We start from the raw sequence: 26947 nt of genomic DNA on the forward strand, positions 1-26947 counted from the left end.
TACGAGCTTTATCTGAAAGGCTGTAGCGAACCAGACAGAGGGGGCCCATTTTGAAAGGAGGATCCAAACCCAGCTGAGTGAGGTTCTAGGGGCGAAAAGCCATCACCCAAGGTGTAAGACCACTAAAGGAACTTTTGTTTGTTTGTTGTTTTGAACCAGCAGGCCTTCTTTTCTGGTGAACATTATCCCACACTCTTTTTGTAACTTAGTGGTAAGGATTGGTAATAGTTTTAGTTTAGTATAGTCCCTTTTATTTGACAATCACGCTACTAGGACTGCCTTATTATTTGATGGTTGTAGCTTGCTCCCATCTTGGCTTTAAGTTTAGATCAGGCGTTTTTCTCACCCCTGCAGTTTAACACCCTTAAACTGTTCAGACCTGTGTCTGTCTTTACTGTTGCCACCATGAGTTCCTTACAGAGGCATGAGAGGACTAAGCCGTGGCCAGTAACGCTCACTCTCTTCACCCTCCACCCATCTGTGAGACTTCCAATCCACTCTTGGTAAGCTCCCTGCCATCCAACATACATAACTTGACTCTTGGCCGTTGCAAGTCCCAACCGCACTGAGCGTCTCCCGGCACTCGCAACATTTATTCAGTTGTTTTCTATTTCTGCTCGACACTTGGGCTAACCATGAGGTGATATCCCTATACTCTACCTGAATCTTTAAGCCCCTTTACGCACATTTCAAGTGAACCGCTCGGACTACATATGCTGAAATACAATGCATTGTACTATTTAGTGACTTCCCCGTTAGCGTATTGTTAATTACTGTTCGCTCCCCGCGATATAGACCAGCAACTGTGTTTGACCATTTCTCCCCAAGACCTTTTCTCACTACGAGGACCTTATCCCCTGAATTGTCACAGTCTGTTATAAGAAACTGCATAACTGGCACACACTGCTGCGTCATTACTACTTTACTCCTTGATTTTGCTAATTTCATATACCTGCTGTATGCACTGCCTGTATTACCTATGTATTACTATCCCACCTGTTACTAAACTATCGTATGCCATTTGTATCAGTAGCCTTTTTCTTACCAACCATTAGAGTTGTGCTTTTTACACTGCGACTACCTGATACAGTATGTTCTCACCTAGACTATTTCTCACTGTCTATCAGTTTATGTAACCTTTTTGCAAGTATTATACGTGCCTCCTCTGCCACAATTAACTGTCTATCTCAATCTCAACTTTTGCCATGTTCTCACCTAAATTTGTGTCCACCAGATGAGTATTGATGTTGAGTATAACATTTATTCATTATGTTTAATGTATTAATTAATGACTACATATCACAATATGCACTTTGGTCAACATTTTACATCTAGTATAAACATTAGGCAGACTTCACTTCTACATCTTTAACATCGATCTTTCATACAGGCCACAGCGCTTTAGCTTACTTCTCCAGCTACAGAACTAGATCACATTGCGTTACTCGAAAACCCCCTCTGTGGGACATCAACCTGTTTTATAGCCTCACCTCTCTTCTCGCCTTTCGTTCAGAGCACCTACATGTCCACCCTATATATTACAATGCGCAAGCCTATCTGGTCATACTTCACGCTTATCCCGTTACCTTACATACCATTTGCCACCTGGCTTACTCCCATCCCTACCTTAGACAGTCAGTTTGTAAGCAACTTTGCTCAGCTGCAATTCACACAACAGAACCTTGATAGTTCGGATTTGTCCACTAACTCCCCATCCTTTCACGACCACCTGCCTCTATCATCAACCACGCTCAGTCTGTATTTGCACAACCTAGTGATCACTACCACAATCACCATGCCAGACCTCAATCCATATTTGAACTCACCAGCCCTCTGGTTACAACATTTTGCATCAAAACCAACGCCTAACCAACCTTGTGCCACACCCCTCAGAGATCAGAGACTAGACTCTAGATTCTGCCATAAATTCCACCACTCACACCTACGCACTAATAGCAAACCAAAATCTAACCAGGATCTCCCTACCAATGCGGCCTCCACTATGGACACCATGACCCCTGCTCAAAACATTTTCCCAATCATTCATGACAGTAGCCATACTAGCTCCAAAACTCTACCAATCAAAGGTGCCCTAATCAATGCTAGGTCACTCCCAGCTCATGCTCAACATTGCTGACTTCATCACAACGGAAGACCTTGACTTTCTTGCTATTATGGAAACATGGCTTCATGATGCATGTTAGGGAGAATTCTGATAAATGTGCTAATTTCCCTTACCTTTTGAGACACCCAGCAACTTTGCTGGATTTCTAGGATTTTCATTTTTACTTGGAAAGAGTGTGAGCCTTTTTTCCCCATTCATGTATTTTGATGTGCGTTTTACTTGTGTTCTGCGATATGGAGTTTTAGACAACTCCATAAGCAGCATCTTTTTCTTGTGTGTCACACAGCACCTTCAGTGCAGTGGCACAGGGATGTCTTTCAGACTTCCCAAGGTTTAAATACCTTCTTAGGGACCGACTACTGTCTCCCAGAGCATGTAAAGTTAAATTGACTTTGCTAGTCTTTTTAAATTCATAGAACCAGCACACATTATCTTCCTATAGAGTGCTGGAGGGGTTGCCTAGCATCCCAAGTGTCTAAACAGTCATGTAACTGTCAAATGTTACCCTTTCCTCTTGAAATGGCTGGTGGCAGTGGTTTTAGAACAAACTACCATGATTTTTCCCGACCGCGAACACAGGTAGCAAAAAATCGGGTCAGCCATGTTTTTCAATATTGCGCCCAAGACCCCTCTGTAAAAACAGACTCCAGTCATCTTTTTTCACCGTTTCTTTTAGGAAAGGTCCCGCTAGTGTTTGTCTCTGCGCGCAAAACCAGGTTTGGTCCCTTTGTTCGATGGCCTTGAACAAGTTACTTACCAACTGGTAACGTTCTTTCGACTGGATGTTCCTCCAACGCATTCCACATCTTTGACATGTAATGTCCACAGCTGTGCACTTGGGAAACTTTTTCGCCAGAGGGCGTCCTGCTTCTATAGCGTCGGGTCCATGTCCCGAGGACGACGTCACAGGACGTTATAAATAGGACGCATGGCGCCCGTAGCCTCAGTTAAGTTTTTTCCCCCAAGAACTTGTGACACTAGTCCGATGCCTGCTGGACTGCATTTAGCCTTGCGGAAACGGAAGCTGAAATTGCATAGGAAATTCACCTTAGGGCCAGGCTGGGAGTGCGATGTGGAATGCGTTGGAGGAACATCCAGTCGAAAGAACTTTACCAGTTGGTAAGTAACATGTTCTTCGAATGGATTGTGTCCTCCAACGCATTCCACCTCTTTGACAGACTCCCAAAGCAGTACCAGTAAATGGAGGAGGGAAAAGAATTTAGAATACCCAATCAGATTGAGGAATAAAGAACCGCCTTCCAAAAGGCCATATCCTGACCATGGATTGTATCCAGGGAATAATGTTTGACAAATGTATAGATTGAAGCCCAAGCAGCGGCATCACAAATATTCCTAATAGGATCACCCTGCTAGAGGGCGGTGGAAGTAGCCACGCCCCTAATGGAATGAGCTCTCAACCCTTCAGGAGGGTCTTTACCCACCAACCGGTAACACTCCGTAATGGTAAGGATAATACACTTGGACATAGTCTGTTTGGTAACAGCCTGGCCCAATCAGTGTCTAGCATATCCTACAAACAGTTGATCGTCCACTCTGACCCTGGGCATCCTACAAATGTAAAAGCTAAGAGCTCTCCTAGGATCTAACCGATAGAGACACCCCTCTTCCTTACCAAGATGAGGAGGAGGGTAGAAAGATGGAAGAACCACCTTCTGACTCGAATGATATTCAGAGACTACCTTAGGTAGAAAAGAAGGACGTACTCCCAGTATAACTCGGTCCTTGTGGAACACAGTAAAGGGTGGCTTAGCTGAAAGTGCCTGCAATTCACTCGCTCTGCGAGCGGAAGTAACCACAACCAAGAACACAGTCTTGAAGGACAGCAATCTGAAAGGACAAGAGTTCAAATGGAGCAACCATGAGAAATCTCAAAACCAAATTCAAGTCCAAAACCGGCACCTGGATAGCGGATGGCGGGAATACATTAGTCAGTCCTTTAAGAAACAAAGAAATCAAAGGAATCTTAAAGTAAGAGCATTCTTCAGACGAGCGCTTAAAGATAGACAGCGCCGCCAGGTAACCTTTAATGGTACCCACTTGAAGCCCCCTGTGCTTCAAGTGGGTACCATTAAAGACCAAACCACAGGAATGGAGCACTGGAAAGGATCAACATTGTGATCCCTGCAGCAGTCGCAGAACACTTACGCCAATGGCAACGGTACAGGGATTTTGTTGCAGGCCGCGTGGCCGAAAGCAACACCTCCATCACGTCATCCGGGAGGTCACAATGCTTATACCTAAACCTTTCAGATACCAAGCGTGAAGGTTGAGAGTCTTGACCTCTGGATGGAGAAACTGATAACCCCCCCCAGCGCGAGAGCAGATCCTCTCGTGGGGAAGACCGCGTGGAGGGCAGATGGACATTTCCAGAAGGTCCGGGTACGATGTTCTCCTGGCCCAATCCGGAGCAATGAGGATCATGTGGGAACCGAACCTCCATAACCTCCGCAACACTTGAGGAATGACGGGGACGGGAGGAAATGCGTACAGCAGGGGGAATGCCCAATCCACACAAACGCATCTCCTAAGGCTCCTCTTGGAGGAAATTCCCTTGAGCAGAAACTCTCGCACTTCCGGTTGACACTGGTGACGAAGAGATCCACTTGCGGGGTTCCCCAAAGGGCAAAAATCTCCTGAAGGACTTCCTGAGCCAACTCCCTGTCATGAGAGACTGTGCTCTCCCTGTTCAGAGCGTCCGCCACCGCATTTTCGTCGCCGGCCAGATGAACTGCCGAGATTGAAATTTCCTGCTGGATGGCCCAGAACCAGAGCTGCATTGCCTCTCTGCACAACGGGAGTTACCCTGCCCCCCCCCTTTTTTTGTTGAGGCAATTCATGGCCACTGTATTGTCCGTCATGACCAGGACACACTTTCCCCGTACCGAGGGCAGAAAAACTTTCAGGGCAAGCCTGATGGCTCGCAGCTCTAACAGATTGATGTGGAGTCTGGACTCCGACGGAGACCAACGACCGCAGGCGGTCAAGCTGTTGGCATGAGCGCCCCATCCTGTGAGGGAAGCATCCGTCACTACAGTCACCTCCGGCCACGGTTGCCAAAACGGTTCCCCCTTCATCAAGTAACCTTCATTCACCCACCACAGAAGGTCCTGGGGGACCGAGCGCGGGATCGGAACATGATCTGTCATCTTGCCGGAGAACTGTGACCACTACATCTTGAGGACCCATTGCAGGGATCTCATCCACAGCCTGGCCTCTGGCACCAGAAAAATGCAGGAAGCCATGAGGCCGAGCAACCTTAAGAACTCGAAAGCCGGGAGAATCTGGGCATGTTGAAACTTGTCCACCATCTGCACAATGTGATGAGCCCTTACCTTGGGAGGCGAACACTTACCCAATGATGTGTCCAACACAGCCACATGTACTGGAGCTGTTGGGAAGGTGTCAGGTGCGACTTCTTTAAATTCAGGGAGAAGCCCAGCCTGAGCAGGGTGCTGCAGGTGACACAGACGATCCAAAGCAAGCTCGGGAGAGCGCGCTCGGATCAGCCAGTCGTCGAGGTAGGGGTAGACTTGAATCCCCCCTCGCCTGAGGTACGCTGCACCACCACCATTAGCTTGGTGAAAACCTCGGGGTGGAGGTCAATCCCAACGGCAGGACCCGAAACTGAAAGTTCAAGTCACCAACCGCAAACCTCAGGTACTTCCTGTGCACGGGATGGATCGGCCCATGGAAGTATGCTTCCTTAAGGTCCAGAGACACCAACCAATCCTGAAGTTGAAGGGCCTGGAGGATTTGAGAGTGACCATCTTGAACTTGCCCTTCCTGAGAAGTTGGTTCAACCAACGCAAGTCCATGATGGGTCTCAAACCCCTGTCTTTCTTTGGGATCAAAAAATAAGGGGAATACCAACCCTTGTTCCTCTCCGCTACAGGCACCAGTTCTATGGCACCTTTCTCCAGCAGGGACAAGATTTCCTGCGCAAGGAGCGGATATGGACTCTTCAAAGAGTGTTTCCCCGGTGGATTGTCGTGAGGCCGGTTAAGGAAGGGAAGGCAGTAGCAGTGGTCTATGATATCCAGAACCCACGCATCTGAAGTAATGGCACGCCATTCTTCGAGGTGCTGACACAGTCTGTCCCCAACCAGCGAACCATGGGACATGGCCTCACGATTGGAAGCGGCTGCGGCAGGGCCTGAAGGCAAACAGGCAGCTGCCTGAGCGGCTTTGGCACCACGATTTCCCAGACCACCACGGGTCTTTTTTCACTGGCCCCTTTGACTGGCGGCCCCTCTCGTTCTACCAAAGGAGGAGTAGAAACTAAAAGGAACCTCCCCTCCACTGCTGTCCCCTAGGACGAAAAGGCGGAGGTTGACGCAGCGCTTAAAGACTTTGCTGCAGCTTTTGAGGTCTGCAACCGCTCAAGGCTCTCGTCCGCCTTGCTGCCAAATGTGTGCCATCAAAGGGCATGTTCAGAAGACCGGGCTTGCACATCCGGAGCAAACCCTGACTTCCGCAACCACGCAAATCTATGTATAACGGTGCTCGCAGACATGGACCAGCTCACACTGTCGGCCGTATCCAAACGCAACTGAAGGGCCTTACACAGGGCATCCTTGCCATCCTGAACGATAGCAAAGAAACCATCCCTTTCTTCCCCCTCAGGAATACGCTCAGCCGCAAAAGCAACACAAGACCACAGTGTGTGTGTAAACCTTGCCAAGGCACATGTGGAGTTGGCCGATTTCAAGGCCATGCTCCCAGCAGAAAACACCTGCCATGCCCAACCGTCGAAGCGATGGTCGTCCCTATCCGGAGGGATGGTAGGGTACGCCGCCTGCCTCGAGGTGACTGTAGCCACCTGACTCCCAGGAGTGGGGTGAGTAGACAAATAGCTGGGGTCGCTAACTGTTGGGGAGAATTCTCTGAAAAGGCTAATTTCCCAAACCTAGTGAGTCCCCCAGCAGCTTTGCTGGAGTTTTGGGGTTTATTTTTTTCTCCTGCTAAGAGTCAGACTCTTTAACTCCCACTCTTACACATGATTTGAGGTGTTCCTTTGTCTTCCCATGTGTTTTATGGGCTATGGGGTCTTTTACTCCATAGGGTTTCATGTGTTTTGTTGATGTGGGTTACACAGCACCCTCCGTGCCGTAACCCAGGGGTGTCGTAGCGACGCCCAAACATAGACTCCATACCCTGGGACTGACTACTGTCTCCCAGGGCATGTAAAGTCACCATTGGCTTTACTAGTCCCAAATTATGAACAGAAACCAGTACAAACCATCATATTGTGGACGTACTAGTCGGGGCAATTCGATTGCCCCGGGGTCTGTTGTTCGAGGGGGCACGTCTCCGCCCCCCCCCCCCCCCCCCTGATCGAGTTTTGGCTGGTGGCAGTGGGTACTACTTTTTATATTCGACCGCGAATATATCTCTATGGGATTTTCCCATTGTTCGAGGCTACCAACTTTATTTAATTCCTATAGCCTCGAACATACCGCCGGTTTATTTATTTAATATTAATTCACTGGTTGGTATTTTTTGCCAGAACTCTATTCTAAAATGACGTTTGTGTTCTCTTCTGTGACTCCAACCCAAGACGAGCCCTTTGTTCCACTTTTTGGCGGGCTTCTCCACAGAAGCCTCCAAAAGTGGTGCCACTCTGTCTGGGTACCACAGGGGGTGTAGGAGGGGGTTTAGGTAGCCTGGACTGAGTTGCCTTGGCAACTCAAGTCGCACTCTTGTGTGATTGGCCCAAGTGGTGAGCCGGCCGGCTCACAGCTTAGCATGTTTGAGTGACAGCTAGGCTGAATGAATGGGGGTTTGCTGCATAAAAGCAGGGCTTTGGGGACTGGAACTTCAGAAGTTGCCACAGGACCTAAGAATCCGAGGAGGGAGAAGCTGAGCCGACCTTTTAACGACGACACCACCGGTGGAGCCCTGCTGAACCGTCTCACCACTTTTCCCGACGACAGAGGAGATCTCCAGTCCGGAGAGTCTTCTTCTTTTGACTGGTGGGGATAACCAGTTTTGCCTTTTTTTCACCTTCCTGGAGCACCTCGTGTCCGCCTTGCCCGTGCCAAGCACCCCGGCAAACAGAATACCACGGTTTACCACTACCGCGAATAGAAGGGTAGTACCTTTTAACCGAAGAACTCCGCGGCTGGTTTCTTCCCTGGCAGTGCAACGACCTTCACCTTTCCTCCACGTCGAGACCGCCTCTTCCTCTGGACGAAACACCGACTTGCACCCGCTGCCAGGAACCACTGCCCCCGCTGGAGCGTCCTTCCCACTTAAAGTACTGTGTCCCACCTGGCTTCCCTTGCGACAGATCGTTCGGGGGGACAGTAAAGCCTCGACTTTCTAACATGGGCTGGCCTGGGACAACCTAGCTAACTTTTCCTGACTTTAATTTCATTCTTTGTGTGCAAACTATCTACAAGACTCTTTGGGCATAACCCCACTGTGTGAACCTGGACCCTTTCTGCTTGCTCTCTCCAAGAGTGGGCCTTGCAATTGACTTCCTTGCTCTTCAGTAGAACTCTGCCTATCCTGCCTGACTGTGGTTCTTTGAAAAGTATTGAAATTTGTGTGCTTCCATAACTCTGCCTTTTTCCCTCCCTTTTTAATAACTTATTAGAGAGCCATCTTATGTTAAGAGCTCACCTCTGTCTGAAAATAAGTGGTGTTTCTCATTAAGACTTGTCTAATAAGTAATTAGGGTTGTATATATATAATAGTGACTGTGTGCTGAATTTACTTACCTCTTTGTGCTAGTGTAATTTACAAGTGTGTCTTTAAATAAATAATTATATACTTTTACACCAAAGATCTGGTCAGTGTTTGCTTGTGCCACTGTATCTCTGTACCTATTGTGTATACTCTATATACTGCCTAACTCATCTTGAGAGAAGTCTGACTGCTCAGCTACAGCTACCAAGTGAATCTGTGTGGTACAGACTGCTACCAAGTGGGTTTACTGCCAACCACCTATAGTCCTAAATCTTTTGCAGTGGTCCCTAACACTAACGGAAGGACGGTATTTCTTAGTAAGATTTTTATTCACTGCTGGAAGAGATTCCGGGGACTGCGAAGCAGCTGCCACCCTTTTCAGCAAGGTAGAATGAAAAGGCAAAACAGGGTCAGAGGACTGACCTTGTTCCAAGATGTCCGTCAGATCATCTTGCACAAAGTCTTCTAGATGACTAGACCAGCTCAGATACTCTGAGACACGTGCCATGAGTCTCCTATAAGAAGACTCTGCATGAGCCACAGGCTCAGGTCTACCAAACTCCACTTCCGGGGAAGTGTCCAGTCCACTTGCATCATGGAGGGTTTGTCTCAACTCCTCCAACTGACTGTCCCCAGAAAACATTGGATCATCATCAGGGTCACCAGATGCCTCAACCTCAGACCTTTCCTCCTCTTCAAAAATATCATCCAGCGGGGGCTGAAACACAGGTCTGGGCTCAGAAGAGGGCCTTGAGGCCAAAACTGGCCTCAACGACTTCGATGTAGCCTTTCTTGGAGGATCCACAATGCCTGGGTACTCCAACGGCAAATTTCGAGAAAAAATTCCCAAAGGCGCCGACAGCGCCAAAGGCTTCGACGTCGAGAGCATCGACAACCTCTATGTCGAGATCACCGAATGCTTCGGCGTCGACACAGGTGCCGACGACGCCATAGGCTGATACGACGGCAAGGCGTTGATATCCAAATCGGACAGACACGGCGCCGAACGAGTCGATGCCGGCACAAGCCCTCAATAGGTTGCTGCGGTCTTGCTGTGGACGAGGACCGAGACCTAGAGACACGTCTCTTGCAACCTTTCGAAACCTTGTCCGTACGGAACCTCGACAGCTCCCGATGTGTGTCGCATCGTGAATCCGAGCCTGAAGGCGTGCGCGAGCCACAGACCAAGACCGATCCAGGCCGGCTTCGTCAGAAGGCACAACCAGACTGGTGTCCTGCGATTGAAAAATCACCATCATAGATTTCTTGAACGCTGCCCATTCCTCTGGAGTCTAGGACTTCGTAGGGCACGTTAGCCTCCTTGAGGCACCATCCTCCGAGGAGGACAGGGAAGGCAACCGACGACGGCACTTCCGCGAGTCCCAGGATGAGGAAGACGAGTGGCAGGAACCACTCCTGGACTGAGATCCCCGGGATTTCTTCCGACGTGGAGAGCCGCCCCTCGATTCATCGGTGGAAACTCCCTTGGACTTGGAAGTCCGGGACTTAACAGGCTTCGAGCCCCTACCTACCTGGAGCTTCCCTTGCTGCTCCAGCAAGTCCTTTGCAGTCACTGACTGGCATTTCGAGCAGTCGTCGGTGTCGTGCGATTTGCCCGAGGAACCACAAACAAATGCGGTGGGGGTCGGCGAGCGACATTTTAGACTTGCAGTCCCAGCAGGTCAAACAGAACTGAGGCTATGGGCACCGTGCGTCCTATTTATAACATTCTGTGACGTCGCCCTCGACAGAGGCCCTCGAGTGACATGGACACCCTCTGCCGAAAAAGTTTCAGAAGTGCACATCTGTCGACATTACATGTCAAAGATGGGGAATGCGTTGGAGAACACAATCCATTCGAATGGCAGGCTTCAATGCTGAAACCCTCCTCGGGCGCCTTAGTGTCTGGGGTGGACAGGATGTGAGGGAGGTGCCCGAAACTCCCTGTGCTTAGTCTTCTAGGAGACCTGAATGCACTCTGGTGTGATTGGCTGGCTGACTGGCAAGGACAGCCACCCTGCTGGGTGAGTGACAGCTAGGATGGAATGAATGAGAGAAAACGGTTTAAAAGCAGGTCTCTGGGACATGGAAGGCAGAGTAGACCACTGGAACGAAAGAACTGAAGACGAGCTGAAGGAAGACGACTGCTGCAACTCCTGGACCGTTGGTTTGCCCGGTGAAGCCCTGCTGCAGGTCCGAATTGCCTGAAACTCCCTCGACAGAGAAGCCCCTTCAAGGACGACTTCTTCCCTTGAGTTGGTGGGAAAAAACAATTAGCAAGCCACCTGGACACTGTCTCCATTCTGGTCAAATTTTCATCAGAGTGCTGTTGAAAACCGGATAGCCAGTGAGGAGGATACCAGTTTGTGGACTTTAAGGCACTCGCACCTTAAAACCGACAGTTAGCCAAGCTTGTGGCTTCTTCCCTGGGCAGTGCAGGAACCTCCCGACGTCCTTGTCCCCACGACTGAAGCTCAGGAACAGCGAGATCTGCAGGAACTGCCAGGAACGACTGCCTCAGCTACAGCTTTTCTTCATCAATATGGTACTGTGCAAAGGTACTGTGCAAACGAGGTGTGGAAATACTTTCTGCCGCAGTTAAACTTTCCCAACTTTAGAGTCTTGTTCGCTCCTAATGCGACATACAACTCTTTTTCTGGCAAACTACTCTAAGAACATTGGCAAAGACATAACCGTTTACAACCAGAACTTGGCTATCCTATCCAAGACACTGAAGCATTGACTTTGGCCCAGGCCTATGAAATTGAATTGCCTCTTGTAGTGAACTGAAACTATTTGCCCTGCCCATGAAAGTAATTGTGTTTTGATTCATATAATCTTTGTCTTTCTACCCTTTTTGAAAATTACTGAAGTGCCATTTTGCTCCCACTTCATGGGAGCCTAACTTGTTCAGGAACCTATTGGTTGTGTACTGTAGTGTATTATAGCGTGATATTGAGCTGCTTCTTGCTATTGGAATGTTTTCTAACTAAATGTGTAAATAAATGTATATTACTTTACCAAGAAGCCTTGAGTATTTGTATTTGTATTTATTTTATTTGTATAGCGCAGACCAGGCCCGGAGGCTACCGGGCGCATTTCTTAAGGCAATGGTTACATAAGTTGCATACAGTGATGATATATCAACAATAAATATGGCATGGAAATAGACATAGGTAGGTGGTACAGCGATACATGGAATGTCAAGTAATACTTCTTTACAGATGTTATTACAGCACGTTTTAGAAAGAAACTTAGCCATTGGAGGAGGCGAGCCAACATTTGGCTCTGTGTTTGAAAAGGTTGAGGGAGGGGAGGTTTCTGATAGTCAGTGGGACAGTATTCCACAGTTTGGCTGCCAGGACTGGGAAGCTAGAACCACCGGCTGTTTGGAGCTTGTATCTAGGTATCCATAGGCTTTGATTCAGGGTAGATCTAAGTGATCGAGCTGGAGTGTACAGTGTGAATCGTGAGGAAAGATAAGTGGGGGCCAGATTGTTCAAGCATTTGTAGGTAAGGGCAAGCGATTTTAGTGAGATCCTTTGGGTGACTGACAACCAATGAAGGTTCTTCCTGGTATCCGAAATGTGTGCAGATCTGGGGATATTGAGGGCTGCCCTGATAGCGTTATTTTGTATGATTTGGAGCTTGTCTAGGTTACACTGATTAGTGCCCTGGTACAATGCATTGCAATAGTCAAGTTTAGACATGACCAGGGTCCTAGCCAGGGTAATGCAGTTGTGCGAGGAGAGGAAAGGACGACATGCTGTGATCAACTTGCAAGTATAGGTGGCGGCGGCCACAACTGCATTGGTTTGTCTGTGAAGGGAGAGGGTGGAGTCAAGGTAGATTCCAAGTGTTTTTGTGTCTTTGGAGACTTTTGTTATATTTCCATCGATGTTAAAGGAACTGAACATAGGGTTCAGTTTGTTTAGTCTTTGCTGAGTACCTAGGATGAGGAGCTCTGTCTTGTCATCATTGAGACAGAGCTCATGTTGGGCCATCCAGGTTTGAATGACATGGTAAACATCATTCAAGGCTTTTGAGTCTAATGTGTAATCACCCGTGATGGGGATGTGAGTAAGTGCTTGTTTGAACTACTGTGATTGCAAGTCCTTTGTGTAACATCTTGTACTGCTCACATCCCTCGAGATAAGTCTGGCTGCTCAGCCACTGCTACCACATAACTGTGTAGTACAGGCTTGTACCAAAAGTGAGATTGTATTACACCAACAGTCTTAATTGTGTGTAGTGTTCCCAAAGGGTACTGCATGTAATTCTGCCTAACACTGCATCTGGCCCAGCCCTGTCCTAGGCCATACCAGATAACTATGCCATTATCAGATGTGACAGGAGTACCAACCAATCTAAAGGTGGCGGCATTGCCATCATTTTCAAAAGCTCCCTTGGGCTAAGACCTATTACGTATTCGCAAATCCCATCTGCTGAACTGTTATCAGTCAAACTAGCTATCTCGCCTAATCACACTGCTTCATTGCACCTCATTTACAGGCCACCAGGACCTATATCCTCCTTCACTGAGGATATATCCACTATCCTTGCTACTAACACAAAGCCAAATTCACTAATTATATTACTTGGTGATTTCAACCTCGGCCTCCAAGATACGAATGACAATGTTGCCCTTGACCGAGCCAACTCACTAACGGATCTAGGCTTCACTCACCACATCCAAGAACCTACTCACATCAAGGGTAGAACCCTCGACTGGCTAACAGACTTCAACTGAACAATTAAACTTATCGTCAGTAACACCATGGCCTATGGCCCGACCACCACAAAATAATCTTCACCATCAAAGCTTCCCCATTAAGTACTAAAACAAACATAGCACCTGCCATCCCTACCCGCAACAAGGACATTACTAAGGAGAAACTGCTCCCTTTAATCAACCCACTTCTTAATAATATGTCATCTAATTCCGACCCTACAGTCCTTGTGGACACTTACAACCTTACTATCCTAAAAGCTTTAAACACCATTTCCCCATTAAAACTGCGTAAACCAAAACCACGTCCTCATCTGAACTCGTGGTTTACACCTCATCTCAGAGACCTTTGCAAAGCTAAAAGAAACTCAGAGGCACATTGGAAAAATATTCCATCTGGCGCCAATAAAAGCTCCCTGATCATTGCATCATCCAACTATAAAGAAGCTATATTCCTCGCCAAAAAAGATGCTTACAACAATCGTATCATGTTGGCCGAATCTAATACTAAAGAGCTCTTTAAGATTCTTAAAGAACTCAAGTCGCCCATAGCCCCATTAGACCAGTGCAACACAGATTCCTCCTGGTGCACCAACATCCAGAAAGCTCTCCTTGATAAAGTCTCATCTCTATAAACAAAAATCAACATAATATAATGCAGCTTAGCCCCAGATCCTGCATTGAACTCTGCATTTAATACCACAACTTCATCATATCCTGACAAACCATTTAGCTTCTCACCACTCTCCACATGGGAAGTAGAGATCATCATTAAAATGCTCAAACCTTCTAATTGTCAAGGTGACTCTTGCCCAGCACCTATCAATAAGGATGCAGCCCACGAGCTTGCCCACTTTATCACTGCCCTCATAAACGCTTCCTTTAAATCTGGGATTGTACCCGACAACCGCAAGGATGCCTGGGTTATCCGCTTAATTAAAAAACGTACCCTCGATCCAAGTAACCCGGCCAATTATAGACCCATTACCACAGTGCCCTTCCTCCTAAAAATCTTGGACAGGGCAGCCTATTTACAAATTCAGACTTACCTTGAATCAAACAAACTTCTTGGCCTCCGGCAATCGGGCTTCCGTCCTAGACACGGAACGGAAACTGCCCTTATTGACTTAAAAACACAAATTGAGGATTTAAAGGATAAAGGCAAATTAGCCCTACTTCTATTGCTTGACCTGTCGGCAGCTTTCGATTTGGTCAATCACCAAATTTTGTGCCAACCTCTTAAAACTGCTGCCCACTTCCCAGATGAAGCCACCTCCCGGATCAGATCATTCCTAGCAAACAGAACTATGCAGGTCTTTTCACCGACCGCTTCTGCTGAACCATCACCAGTCCTGTGTGGAGTCCCACAAGGCTTGTGTGTCTCCCCAACACCAAACAATGTATTTACGAATCCCCTTTTTGATATTCTCGACTATCTGGGTGTCAGCTATACCAATTATGCTGATGATACCCAGATACTCATCGCTATCACGGGCAACCATGCTATTGACTCCAAAGTTCTTAATGATGTTTACGCGGTCATCCAGGCCTGGATGGCATATCATGGACTGTGTCTAAATGATGAAAAAACCGAGCTACTCATCCTAGGTTCTCACACTAAACTCAGTAAACTGTAAAGGACACTGAGGAGAGAGAGAGAGCACAAATATAACAGGCACATATATAGCAAACTTCACAGCATTAGAAGGCATTGCCCGGCCCCCTTTGTCCAGACATCAGGCTAGGGTTCAAGGAGTTACTGCGTAATTCATTATACCAAAACATTCTACACTCTTGCTGGCAGTGCCAATACAATTTACTATCTGAGAACCGGGTGCATCTGGATGGAGGAAAACATATAATGTTCCCTATAATGAGGTGGCATTCCTTGTCTTGTTCAAGAGAATTTCTTTGTATCAGAATTCTGTTAGGAAATGACTGAAGACATTTGGTGAAGGGATCTGCTGCAGGCAGCGATTGTGTCATGTCGGTAGGCCAAGCGGAATTGTACAGACCTAGCAGGGTGCTGTTAAGTCATATCCATGAATGTTGGAGGATTTTCATTTAGGAAGTTTATTGTTAATGTAACTAATAGACCTTGCTGACTTTCTGTATGAACCACATTGTGAAAACCCCTAAAATAACTCCAAGAGTTTGGTGCTCAGGGGCCTCTTTTTTGGGACAGGGATACCGGTTCATCAATCCATTTCTGCACAGCAGCCAGAAATACACCATAGACTGGATTACCGGGTTTCTACAGCACAAAAGCCGTAATGTGAAACTCTACTCGAGCAAAATGTGCGTTTATCACTCAGACCTTAGTCTGCATTGGCTAGCCACCCACGCTGCTGAAACATTCTCCCCAGATCTTTGGTAAATCCTCATCTCTGACCATCGCCACTATCTACAGCTCTCCTGGCTCTAGCACTCTGGTTCCTCTCCGAATGGGCTTATTGTTCCTCCTCTCCTCACAACCACTTCTAAACTCCTTATTGTGGGCAATTTCAACATCCACATCTTGACTCCTCAATCACAGCATCCACTCTGTTCCCTGACCTCTGCATCTCGCTCTCCTTATCCATGCTCCCCTCTGGTCCTACGCACTTGGCTGGACACACTCTTGATGTCTTCATCCACACGGATCTTTCACTCTCTTCCCCACTGATCACCCCACTCTCCTGGTCAGACCACTTTCTCCTCTCATCTCACCCTGGTCCTCTTCCTCTCGGCCCTCTGACTACACCTCCCCCAGTCCTGCCAACCTAGTTCACGAACATCCTGGTGCTTGGACCAGGAGATTCTGCTGTCTACCGTGTTCCACACGCTGCAAGACTTCAGTAGGAAAGAGGAAGCTCTTTCGCCGACCGCTGCGAAACCTAGGACCTTTCAATGTCTTGGTGCCGTGCTGACTCTGCCGCCCCCACACCTCCCAGCAGCCCTCAAAAACCCTTGTGCCTGCGCACCTGTAAGTGCACCTAAGTGTACTGTTGGTAGTGTGGCGAGCAGCCCTTTTAGCCATAGCCACCTATAGAAACTAAAACTTTGCTTACGGCTGGCGGTCAGCGACGCAATACACACTTTTCAATATAAGGTAGTGTGAGCATAGCGCAGCCTTGATTTGTAGCATTGTGTTTTATAGCAGCATTTCTGTCTTTCAGTGTTCTGGCTATACACTTGCTAACGCATTGCCTATGTGTTGTTTGTGAGCTATACCCATGAGCTAATGTGTTGATATAAGTTGCAGTTAGGTGCTCATATGCATGTCAGCTTACATGTTGGTTTACATGTGATTTTAGTGGAGTTTAAGTGCAGATATTGATGATTTTTATCACGCATTTTAGTTGATCACGTTTTAGTGATATTTACTAAATGTATGATTTACAGAGAGTTGTTGTGACCCTGTAACTGATAAGACTTAAAGAGCAGAATACTTTGCTGAATAGCGGTAGTTATATCTGTCTAATTACCTAATTGCCAACATATGCAGCAGGACACTCTTGTGTAGTCATTGTTTAGTGGTGTTTGATAATCGCTGATCTCTAAGAGGCCATTGGAAGTGCACATGGAGTTAGGTTGTGCACCTCGGCAGAAGCAAATTACTATGGTTACCAATGATCCCCTGTTATTGACACCTAGTGTTATTAAGCCCAGTGGTGAGCCCCTGATAACGAGCAATTGTGCACACAAACGCAAAATTATCAGCCAACTTGGGTTACTGATTGTAAGCTTGCCAAAATGACTACGTTTTTCAATAAAATTGAACGCCCTGTAGAGGCAAGCCTGATAAAACTAACTCAATGTGAGATAGAGAGTAGTGCACTTAAAATTATGGAAGAGCTTAGTGTAGCGTTTCTCTGTATTGGGACTAAACTCTTAACTCAAGCCCTTCTTAGTCCTAAGGTAAACACATTGGAAGTCCCTGAAAGAACAGTGGTTGGGGAGAGTACATCTGATCAAAAAGAAGTAGACAGCGTACATTCCTTCCAATGTTTGGCTAGTGTGGACCCAAACACATCAAAGAAAGCAGTTAACCATGGCATAGATATCGTTATCGATTCATACTGTTCACGGTCGCGGATAAAGATTGCTGAGAAAAATCTACGCTAGTACACATTATACCACGGAAAGCAATCTACAGGAAATCTATTTCGATCGTTGAAAAACAAAAGGACACTAAGCAAATTAGGACTAGAGACCCATATACTACACAGAATAACAATGATAGCATAAGAGAATGGCATTGGTTAAATCTACCTTAGACAATGTGTACAAGCTGGTGGATCTCTGACTGAGGAGAAAAATAAGCACATGAAGCAATACGACAGATTTGTGATAGAACCCATATCTGGTCTAATTACTAATAGGCAAGTGGGCCTAGCCCCAGAAGAACAAGTTACTTTCTTACCTGGTAACGTTCTTTCGATGGGATGGTCCGACGACATATTCCATATCTATGACAGGTAATGTCCACAGCTGTGCTGCTTCGGAAAATCTTTGGCGTCTGCGTCTTGCGTCAATGGCGTCGATGCGCCGTCCCCGAGGACCTCCTCCGACAGCCGACGTCACCCGATGTGATAAGTAGTACGCACAACGCCCATAGACTCAGTTATAGTTTTTTCCCAGAACGTGTGCCACCAGTTTTCTGCCAGTCAGACACACAAGGCCTTGCGGAACGCAAGATGCAATCGCAAAAGAAATTCTGCAGCGGGGAAGGCAGGGAGGGAGCGATATGGAATACGTCGTCGGACCATCCCATCGAAAGAACGTTACCAGGTAAGAAAGTAACTTGTTCTTCGAGGGGATTGGGTCCTCCGACGTATTCCATATCTATGACAGACTCCCAAAGCAGTACCAAGCAAGGAGGTGGGAAAGAATTTAGAATACAATTTTAGCATGCCCAATCAAATTGCGGAATAGAGAACTGCCTTGCCAAAGGCCAGATATTGCCCTCTGATGGAATCGAGGGAGTAGTGACGTACACAAGTATGTACTGAAGCCCAGGTGGCTGCATCATAGATGTGACGAATGGGAACTCCCCTCTGCAGAGCAGTAGACGCAGCCACTCCCCTGGTAGAATGGGCCCGCAAGCCAGCTGGAGGATCCTTACCCGCCAAGCGGCAACACTCGGAGATAGCTAAAATAATCCAACGAGACAAAGTCTGTTTCGTCACAGCTTGTCCCAAACGCTTTCCTGCGTAACCAATGAAAAGTTGATCGTCCACTCTGACCCGGGACATGCGCGAAATATAAAAGCTCAACGCTCTCCTAGGATCAAGCCTATGGAGCCTCTCCTCTCCCATACCAGGATGTGGAGGAGGATAGAATGCCGGAAGAACAACCTTCTGGCTCAAATGAAATTCCGAAACCACCTTCGGAAGAAAAGGACGACGAACTCTAAGGACAACCCTGTCCTTATGAAACACAGTGAAGGGTGGCTTAACTGAAAGTGCCTGTAACTCACTCACTCACTGCGAGCGGAAGTAACCGCAACCAAAAACACAGTTTTCAGAGTTAACAGCCCAAAGGGCAAGAATGTAAAGGCTCAAACGGAGCACCCATAAGAAACTTAAGAACAAGGTTCAAATCCCAACCTGGCACCAGAAAAGGTGACGGAGGGAACACATTAGTGAGCCCTTTCAAAAACTGCGAAATTAAAGGAATTTTAAAATAGGAACACTCTTCAGACGAGCGCTTAAGTATGGACAGCGCCGCCAGGTAACCTTTCATCGTCCCCACTTGCAAGCCCCTGTGGGCCAAAGAAAGCAAAAAAGACAGAACCATGGGAATGTCACATTCAAAAGGATCCACATTCAGAACTCTGCACCAGTCGCAGAACTTTCTCCAACGGCAACGGTACAGAGACTTAGTTGCCGGCCGCCTGGCCGAGAGCAACACCTCCCTCATGTCTTCAGGGAGGTCCCAATCCTTATACCTCAACCTTTCAGAAGCCAAGCGTGAAGATTGAGGGATCTGACCTCTGGATGGAGCACCTGACCCCCCCTCCCGTGAAAGCAGATCGTCTCGGTAGGGAAGACGACGTGGAGGGCAGATGGACAAGTCTAGAAGGTCCGGGTACCACGTCCTCCGGGCCCACGCCGGAGCAATGAGGATCATCTGGGAACCGAACCTCCGTAACCTCCGCAGCACTTGCGGGATGACGGGGACTGGAGGAAACGCGTACAGCAGTGGGAATGACCACGCCACCACGAACGCGTCTCCTAAGGCTCCTTTTGGAGGAAATTCCCTCAAGCAAAACCTTTCGCACTTCCGGTTGACACTGGAGGCGAAGAGAACCACTTGAGGGGTCCTCCAAAGGGAAAACATCTCAAGGAGAATTCTCCTGAGCCAGCTCCCACTCGTGAGCGATCGAGCTCTGCCTGCTCAGAGTGTCCGCCGTCTCGTTGTCTCCGGCCAGATGAACAGCCGAGATCGAAACTTCCTGCTGGATGGCCCAGAATTCGAGCTGCATCCCCTCCCTGCACAGCGGAAGTGACCCTGCCCCCCCCTTTTTGTTGAGGTAGTGCATGGCCACCGTGTTGTCGGTTAGAATCAGGACACTCTTTCCACGCACAGTCGGCAGAAAAGACTTCAGGGCTAGCCTTACGGCCCTCAGCTCCAACAGATTCATATGGAGTCTGGACTCCGACGGAGACCAACGACCGCTGACTGTCAACTCGTTGGCATGAGCTCCCCATCTCGTGAGGGATGCGTCCGTCACGATCGTCACCTCCGGCCAGGGCAGCCAAAATGGGGCCCCCTTCATCAGATTGCCCACGACGGCCCACCACAGAAGGTCCCGGGCCACCGAGAGCGGCACCTGAACAGGGTCCGACAGCCTGCCGGAGGACAGACCACTGGAGCTTGAGTGCCCACTGCAAAGATCTCATCCGCAGACGAGCCTCTGGCACCAGAAGAATGCAGGATGCTATGAGGCCGAGCAGTCTCAAGAACTCTGACGCTGGGAGATCCTGGGCAAAATGAAACTTGTGCACCATCTGCTGAATGTGAAGAGCCCTTACCTGAGGAGGAAAACACTGCCCCAGGGACTTGTTGAGCACTGCTCCGATGTACTGGAGCCGCTGCGTTGGTGTCAAATGGGACTTATTTAAATTGAGGGAGAAGCCCAGCCTGTGAAGGGAGTGGCAAGTGACGGACAGATGATCCAGGACTTGCTCAGGAGAGCTCCCCCTGATCAACCAATCATCCAGGTAGGGGTAGACGTGAATCCCCCCTTTCCTGAGATGCGCTGCCACCACCACCACCCATGAGCTTGGTGAAAACCCTCGGGCGGAGGTCAATCCGAATGGCAGGCCCCGAAACTGAAAGTGCAAGTCGCCAACCGCGAACCTCAGGTACTTCTTGTGCTTGGAATGGATCGGCACATGGAAGTAAGCATCCTTGAGGTCGAGAGACAACAAACAGTCCTGAAGTTGAAGGGCCTGGAGGACTTGAGAAAGAGTCACCATCTTGAACTTGTCCTTCCTGAGGAGTTTGTTCAAACCGCGCAAGTCCATGATGGGTCTCAATTACCCGTCTTTCTTTGAAATCAAAAAATAAGGGGGAATACCATCCCTTGATCCACTCCGCTACAGGCACCAGTTCTATGGCGCCTTTCTCCAGCAGGGCGTGAATTTCCTGCGCAAGGAGCGGATCCGGACTCTTCAAAGAGGTTCCCTGGTGGATTGTCATGAGGCCTCTGCGGAAAAGGAAGACGGTAGCCGTGGTTATGATCTCCAGAACCCCCACATCCGAAGTAATGGCTTGCCACGCTACAAGATGCTGCGCCAGCCTTCCCCCAACCGGCGAACCATGGGACCCGGCCTCATGACTGAGTGGTAGCGGCTGCGGCGTTGCCTGAGGGCAACGAGGCAACTGCCCGAGCGGCCTTGGCACCTCGAGTACCTTTGTTTCCACCTGCGGCACTCTTACAATGGCCTCTTTGACTGCTAGCTCCTCTCGCTTTACTGACGGACGAGTAACATCCCCTCCATTGCTGTCCCCTAGGACGAAAAGGCGGAGGCTGGCGAACTGCAGCGCCCAACGACTTCGCTGCAGCTTTGGAGGTCTGCAACCTCTCAAGGCTCTCGTCAGCCTTGCTGCCAAAAAGGTGTTCACCGTCAAAGGGCATGTTGAGGAGCCGGGACTGCACATCAGGAGCGAACCCAGACTTCCTCAACCACGCAAACCTGCGCATTACGGTGCTCGGCGCCATGGACCGGCTGACACAACCTGCCAAGTCCAAACCCGACTGAACGGCCTCACACATGGCATCCTTGCCATCCTGAACCATAGCAAGGAAACCATCCCGTTCATCCCCTTCGGGAATATGATCAGCCGCTAATGCAACACAGTTCCACAGAGTGTACGTGAAACGAGACAAGGCCCATATGGAGTTGGCCGCCTGAAGCGCCATACCCCCCAGAAGAAAACACTTTCTTCGCCCAACCGTCAAAACGTTTGTCGTCCCTATCCGGAGGGATGGTAGGATACGACGCCTGCACCACCAAACTCTCCGGGGTGGGGTGCTTAGACAAGTAGCAGAGGTCGCTACTGGCTGGACGGTATTTTCGCGACAAAGACTTGCCCACTGCCGGGAGACTCTCCGGAGCAGTCCAAGCCGCCGCCACCCTTCTCTGCTAAGCCATATGAAAAGGAAAAACCGGGTCAGTGGATGGACCGAGATCAAGGATGTCCGTGAGATCATCCTGAACGAACTCCCCTGGGGGAGCCGACCAACCCAAGTACTCGGTAACTCGAGACATAAGGCGCCGATATGACGAATCGGCATGAGTGCCAGGCTCCGGCCGACAAAACTCCACCTCCGGAGAGGTGTCCAAACCACTGGCATCATGCAGTGACTGCCTCAGGTCATCAAACTGACTATGGCCCGAGATAAGTTCATCCGGAACTGTAACCAGAACCAGACCGCCATCAGAGCCTTCATCACCCTCTGAAATGTACTCCAGGCGGGGAGAGGAAGACCTCTGCGGACCAAAGCAGTGCCGGACCTTAGCCATAGCCTTTTTAGGGGCAAACCCCGTGCCACGGGGCCCCGCCGACACCAACACCCCGAAAGATGTCGAGGGTGCCGAGCATGTCGGCGTCGACGTCAGCTGCAACGCCTCCAGCATCGGCGGCATCGACACAGTCCTCGAAGCCGGAACTCCGAGCGTGTCTCTCGACAGCCTGGGCGCCGACGGCATCGACGACCCCCTCGAAGACGGAACCTCGAGAGTAATCGTCGACGACCTCGGCACCACAGGCATCGACGTCTTCTTCGAAGACGGTACAGGATCACGCGGTCTCGAGCACGTCGAGGACCAGGACCTGGAACGGGCATGGCGAGAACGGCTACCCTTGTCTGAGCGGGACCTCTCCCGCGAGCCGTGCCGACCACCCGAGCCCGAAGGCGTACGGGCGGTGTCTCTCGACCGGTGCCGACCGACCCCACTCGGAGGCGCAGACGGACCAGTGCCCTGCGATTCCAGAATCGCTAGCATCTGCTTCCCATTCCTCCGGTGTCGCTTGCACGGGCGGAGTCCTCGGAAGAGGACGGGGAAGGCGACCTATGCCGGAGCTTCCTGGAATGCCTAGAAGAGGCGGAGGAGTGGCGAGACCGACTCCTGGAAGGAGACCCACCGGACTTCCGACGACGACGCGGAGAGTCACCCCTCGGGTCATCGGTCGAAAGCCCCGTAGACCTCGACTTCCGGGGCTTAGACACCCGACCTACCGACAGTTTCTTCTTGCGTTCTCGTCAGGCCTTCGCAGTGAGTGACTGGCAGTCGACACAGTCGTCCGTATCGTGAGCCTCCCCGAGGCACCAGAGGCAGGCGTCGTGCGAGTCTGTGACCGACATCTTGGACCCACAGTCCCCGCAGTTCTTGAAGCCCGGACGCGGGGTCGAAGATGAAAAAGACATCGCCACAAACAAACTGAACAGGTTCAACGAACCGAGAAAGAAAACAGCAACTCCAACGAGTCGAGGCGTACCAAGATTCATGAAGCGAACACGTTCGCGGAAAAAACGGAACTGACGCTATGGGCGTCGTGCGTCCTACTTATCACATCGGGTGACGTCGGAGGAGGTCCTCGGGGACGGCACATCGACGTCATCGACGCAGACGCAAAGATTTTCCGAAGCAGCACAGCTGTGGACATTACCTGTCATAGATAAGGAATACGTCGGAGGACCCAATTCCCTCGAAAGTGTGCGATTGTACTGCAAGTAGATCTCCATACCAAAATCACTTGTCTCCTCAGATGGTGACCATAGCTAGGACAGGGAGATTGATGGGCTGCTAGAGGACTCTAGCTAGCATTCATTGTCAAACAAATATATGGCTCAGAAAGGAGATTTGGCAAGGGTGGGTCTTGACTAATTACATCACAAAGTAAATTATATCCCAAGGGGTGACCTACCGTTTGACAATGTTGCAAAAAATACAGAACCCTTTAGTCACTATAAAGAAGAGAACATTGCTTATAAATCTGTGTGTCTGCATTACTAATGCTCAGAAGATACAATGGGATGCAGGTAGATCTACAGAAAAATCTGAACTATGCCACTATACCACTTCCATCACATCTCCAACGAGTTAGCATTTACACACAATTCTAGAGGTTTCATTTTAATGGGGGAAAGAAAAATTCAACCTGTTGCTGCAGTTCCTGAATTAGGTCTTCTTTCTTTTTCAGGTCTTCCTGGACAATCTGTACGACACCAGACAGCTTATTTGAGGCCTCCGTTAATATGTCCAATTGTTCTGTTGCATGGGCTAGGTCATCACAAAGTAGTTCTTTCTGAAATGCACAAATACTGATAAAATAAATACCATTTAGGAAATTAATGAACAGTTAAAAACATGAGTTTATGCAACTAAAACAGGGTCTCATTTACGATAACAGATTAAGTGTAAACTGCCTGTTCAAACTGTACAAAGGGGTGAACAAAACTGTTCCAAACAGTATAAATAAAAATAAAATGAAGTTTCAAGCTTAGCTTTCATAAGTCTTTCTGGCAAATCTCTTCATCTCTTGAAAAGAACTGGATCAAGAAAGAGGTACTACAGTTACGAAATCTTTTTAAATTTTGCATACCTTTGTGCCACAAATGCCTCATTTTAAGTAATCTGAAAAAATCTTCTAATCCATTATGGGATTCCCTTGGTTTACTAGCCCTAAAACTTTTTTTATTAACATTTTAGACAGCAACCCCCCCTCTTCCTCCTCCCCCTCTCCCCAAACATGGCCATCTGGTGCGAGGTCTCTGATGTTTCTCTACTTGGTTCACTTGACTTTCCCAGATATGCCATATCTCATGTTTCCTCATCAAAATGGAACATTTTATATAAGCCCTTGATGAGTCCAGGGAACACACCAGGTTTTCCTTATGCAAGTACTGCAATAATAGGTCATCCCAACCAATAGCTCCATATAGAATTCAGTACAGAGTCCTATAGCAAGACATAAATCTGATGTGTGAGAAAATGGTATACAGGCTTATCCATATAGTGCCAGGGCTACTGCCAATCCCAAGAATCCCAAATTCTTCTGTCTGCCAGATCATGCGTTCCAAAACGGGAACATTGAAAAATCAAAGGAGGTTTGGGCAGCTATCATTGAAGTACATTGGATAAAATTTGATTATTACATGTGAGAAAGGAGGAGAAAGTACTTAACGTAATGTTCTTTCTATTGATTCTTCTCCCGCTGATTCCTCATCTGAAAGATATTCCATCCAGCTCTGCTGCTTCTGAAAATGTTCAACAGGGGGCAGAATGGACCTCGACTCAGCCGTCGATCGATCTTGCTCGGCATCTGATCATCGGCTCCCAACAGGATGTCGGGCGTCGTATATATACACTTCATCACTATGTCCCACACCTCAGTTTCCCCCTCTGCCTCTGCCCCCCCCCTCCCTGAGCACACCACGTTGCAACAGAAAACAAAGATACAACAGGCTCATAAGCCCTAAAAAATGAAATAACTATAAACCTCTGAAGGAGGAAGAATTTGCAATAGAGACTAACAAAGTAGCGTCAGAAGAAAACATTCTTTTTTTAAAAAAAAAAAGAAAATTTGGCAGGAAGGACAGAAACAGTCACTGAGGAACATCACCAAGTCACCATTAAAGAGGAGATGTGCACCACCCACCGACTTTCTGAGCAGGGATGGATGCAAGGGGAGATGAGTAAACTGCGGGAGAAGAATCCATAGAAAGAACATTACGGTAAGTAATTTCTCCTTCAATGGATTGCCTTCCTCCCACAGATCCCTCATCTGATCGACTCCCAAAGCAGTAGATGAAGGAGGCGGCCGGAAAGTTAAACTAAGTCATTTTGCAGCACTGCCCTGCAAAAACATGAATCGGCTGCATGAGCCACATCTAGACTATAGTGCTTTGCAAAGGTATGAAGGGATGACCATGTCGCTGAGCGACAAATATCCCTAACAGGTACTCCCCTCTAATGCTGTTGACGCATAGGCTCCCCTAGTCGAATGAGCCCTGATGCCTGCTGGCAAATCCTTTCCAGCGTACTGGTAACATTCTGCTATACAGAAAATGATCCAGTGAGACAACGCTTGCTTAGTTATGGCCAGGCCCTTCCAGGCTAAAGAAAAAGCCATGAAGAGCTGTTCAGCTCTTCTGTACTCAGACGTCCTCGCTATGTAATAACTTTTGGGATCTAGGTGATAAAATCGCTCCTCGTGCTTGGAGGATGCGGGGAAAGATAGAAGCCTCGGAGGTCAATGGATTGCAATAGGTGGAACGCAGAGACAACTTTGGACGGAAGCCAGGCCTTAACCAGAGCGAGACTTTCTCCTGGAAAAATCGCAGCGAATGCGGTTTACAGCATAAGGCCTGTAGCTCCCTCACCCGCCTTGCGGATGCAATAGCCACCAAAAAGGCTGTTTCTAACAGGAGATTGCTTAAACGACAACTATGCATAGGCTCAAAAGGAGCCGCCATCATAGGTCAGTACCAGAATACGGTCCCATTCCGGGTCAACAAAGGGAGTTGGCGGGAATGTATTTACAAGGCCTTTCAGGAATTGTGCCATCACCGGGATCATAAAATGAACCTTGATCCGGGAATCTCTGAAACACAGACAAGGGCGCCAAATATCCTTTGACCTTGGTGACCTGAAGGCCTGCAGAGGCCGGTGACAGAAGGAATTCCATCACTGTAGTGGTGGGGTGAGAAATGGGGTCAATATTGCGTACCCTGCACTACGCCTCAAATCTTCTCCATCTGCACGCATACAAAGGTCTTGTTGATGGTCTGTGTGTAGCCAGCAAAACCTCAAGTACTTCCTCAGAGAAGTCCCAGTCATATCTCATCCTCTCAAGAGCCACGCATGGAGGTTGAGGGATTCTGG

The 26947-nt window shown here is 48.6% G+C and overlaps 1 protein-coding gene across 2 annotated transcripts in view; it reads right to left on the minus strand.

The window, feature by feature from the left end:
* Positions 1-26947, minus strand: part of KIF15 (kinesin family member 15) — a 2141222-nt gene that overhangs the window by 459703 nt on the left and 1654572 nt on the right. For both annotated transcript variants that reach the window (XM_069648268.1, XM_069648269.1), the window contains exon 27: positions 24222-24368. In XM_069648268.1, the coding sequence (XP_069504369.1) occupies positions 24222-24368 (147 nt within the window). The remainder of the gene's footprint in view (positions 1-24221; positions 24369-26947) is intronic.

The sequence above is a fragment of the Ambystoma mexicanum genome, chromosome 2q (genome assembly GCF_040938575.1).
Source record: "Ambystoma mexicanum isolate Mex_15411 chromosome 2q, UKY_AmexF1_1, whole genome shotgun sequence".
Classification (NCBI taxonomy): domain Eukaryota; kingdom Metazoa; phylum Chordata; class Amphibia; order Caudata; family Ambystomatidae; genus Ambystoma; species Ambystoma mexicanum.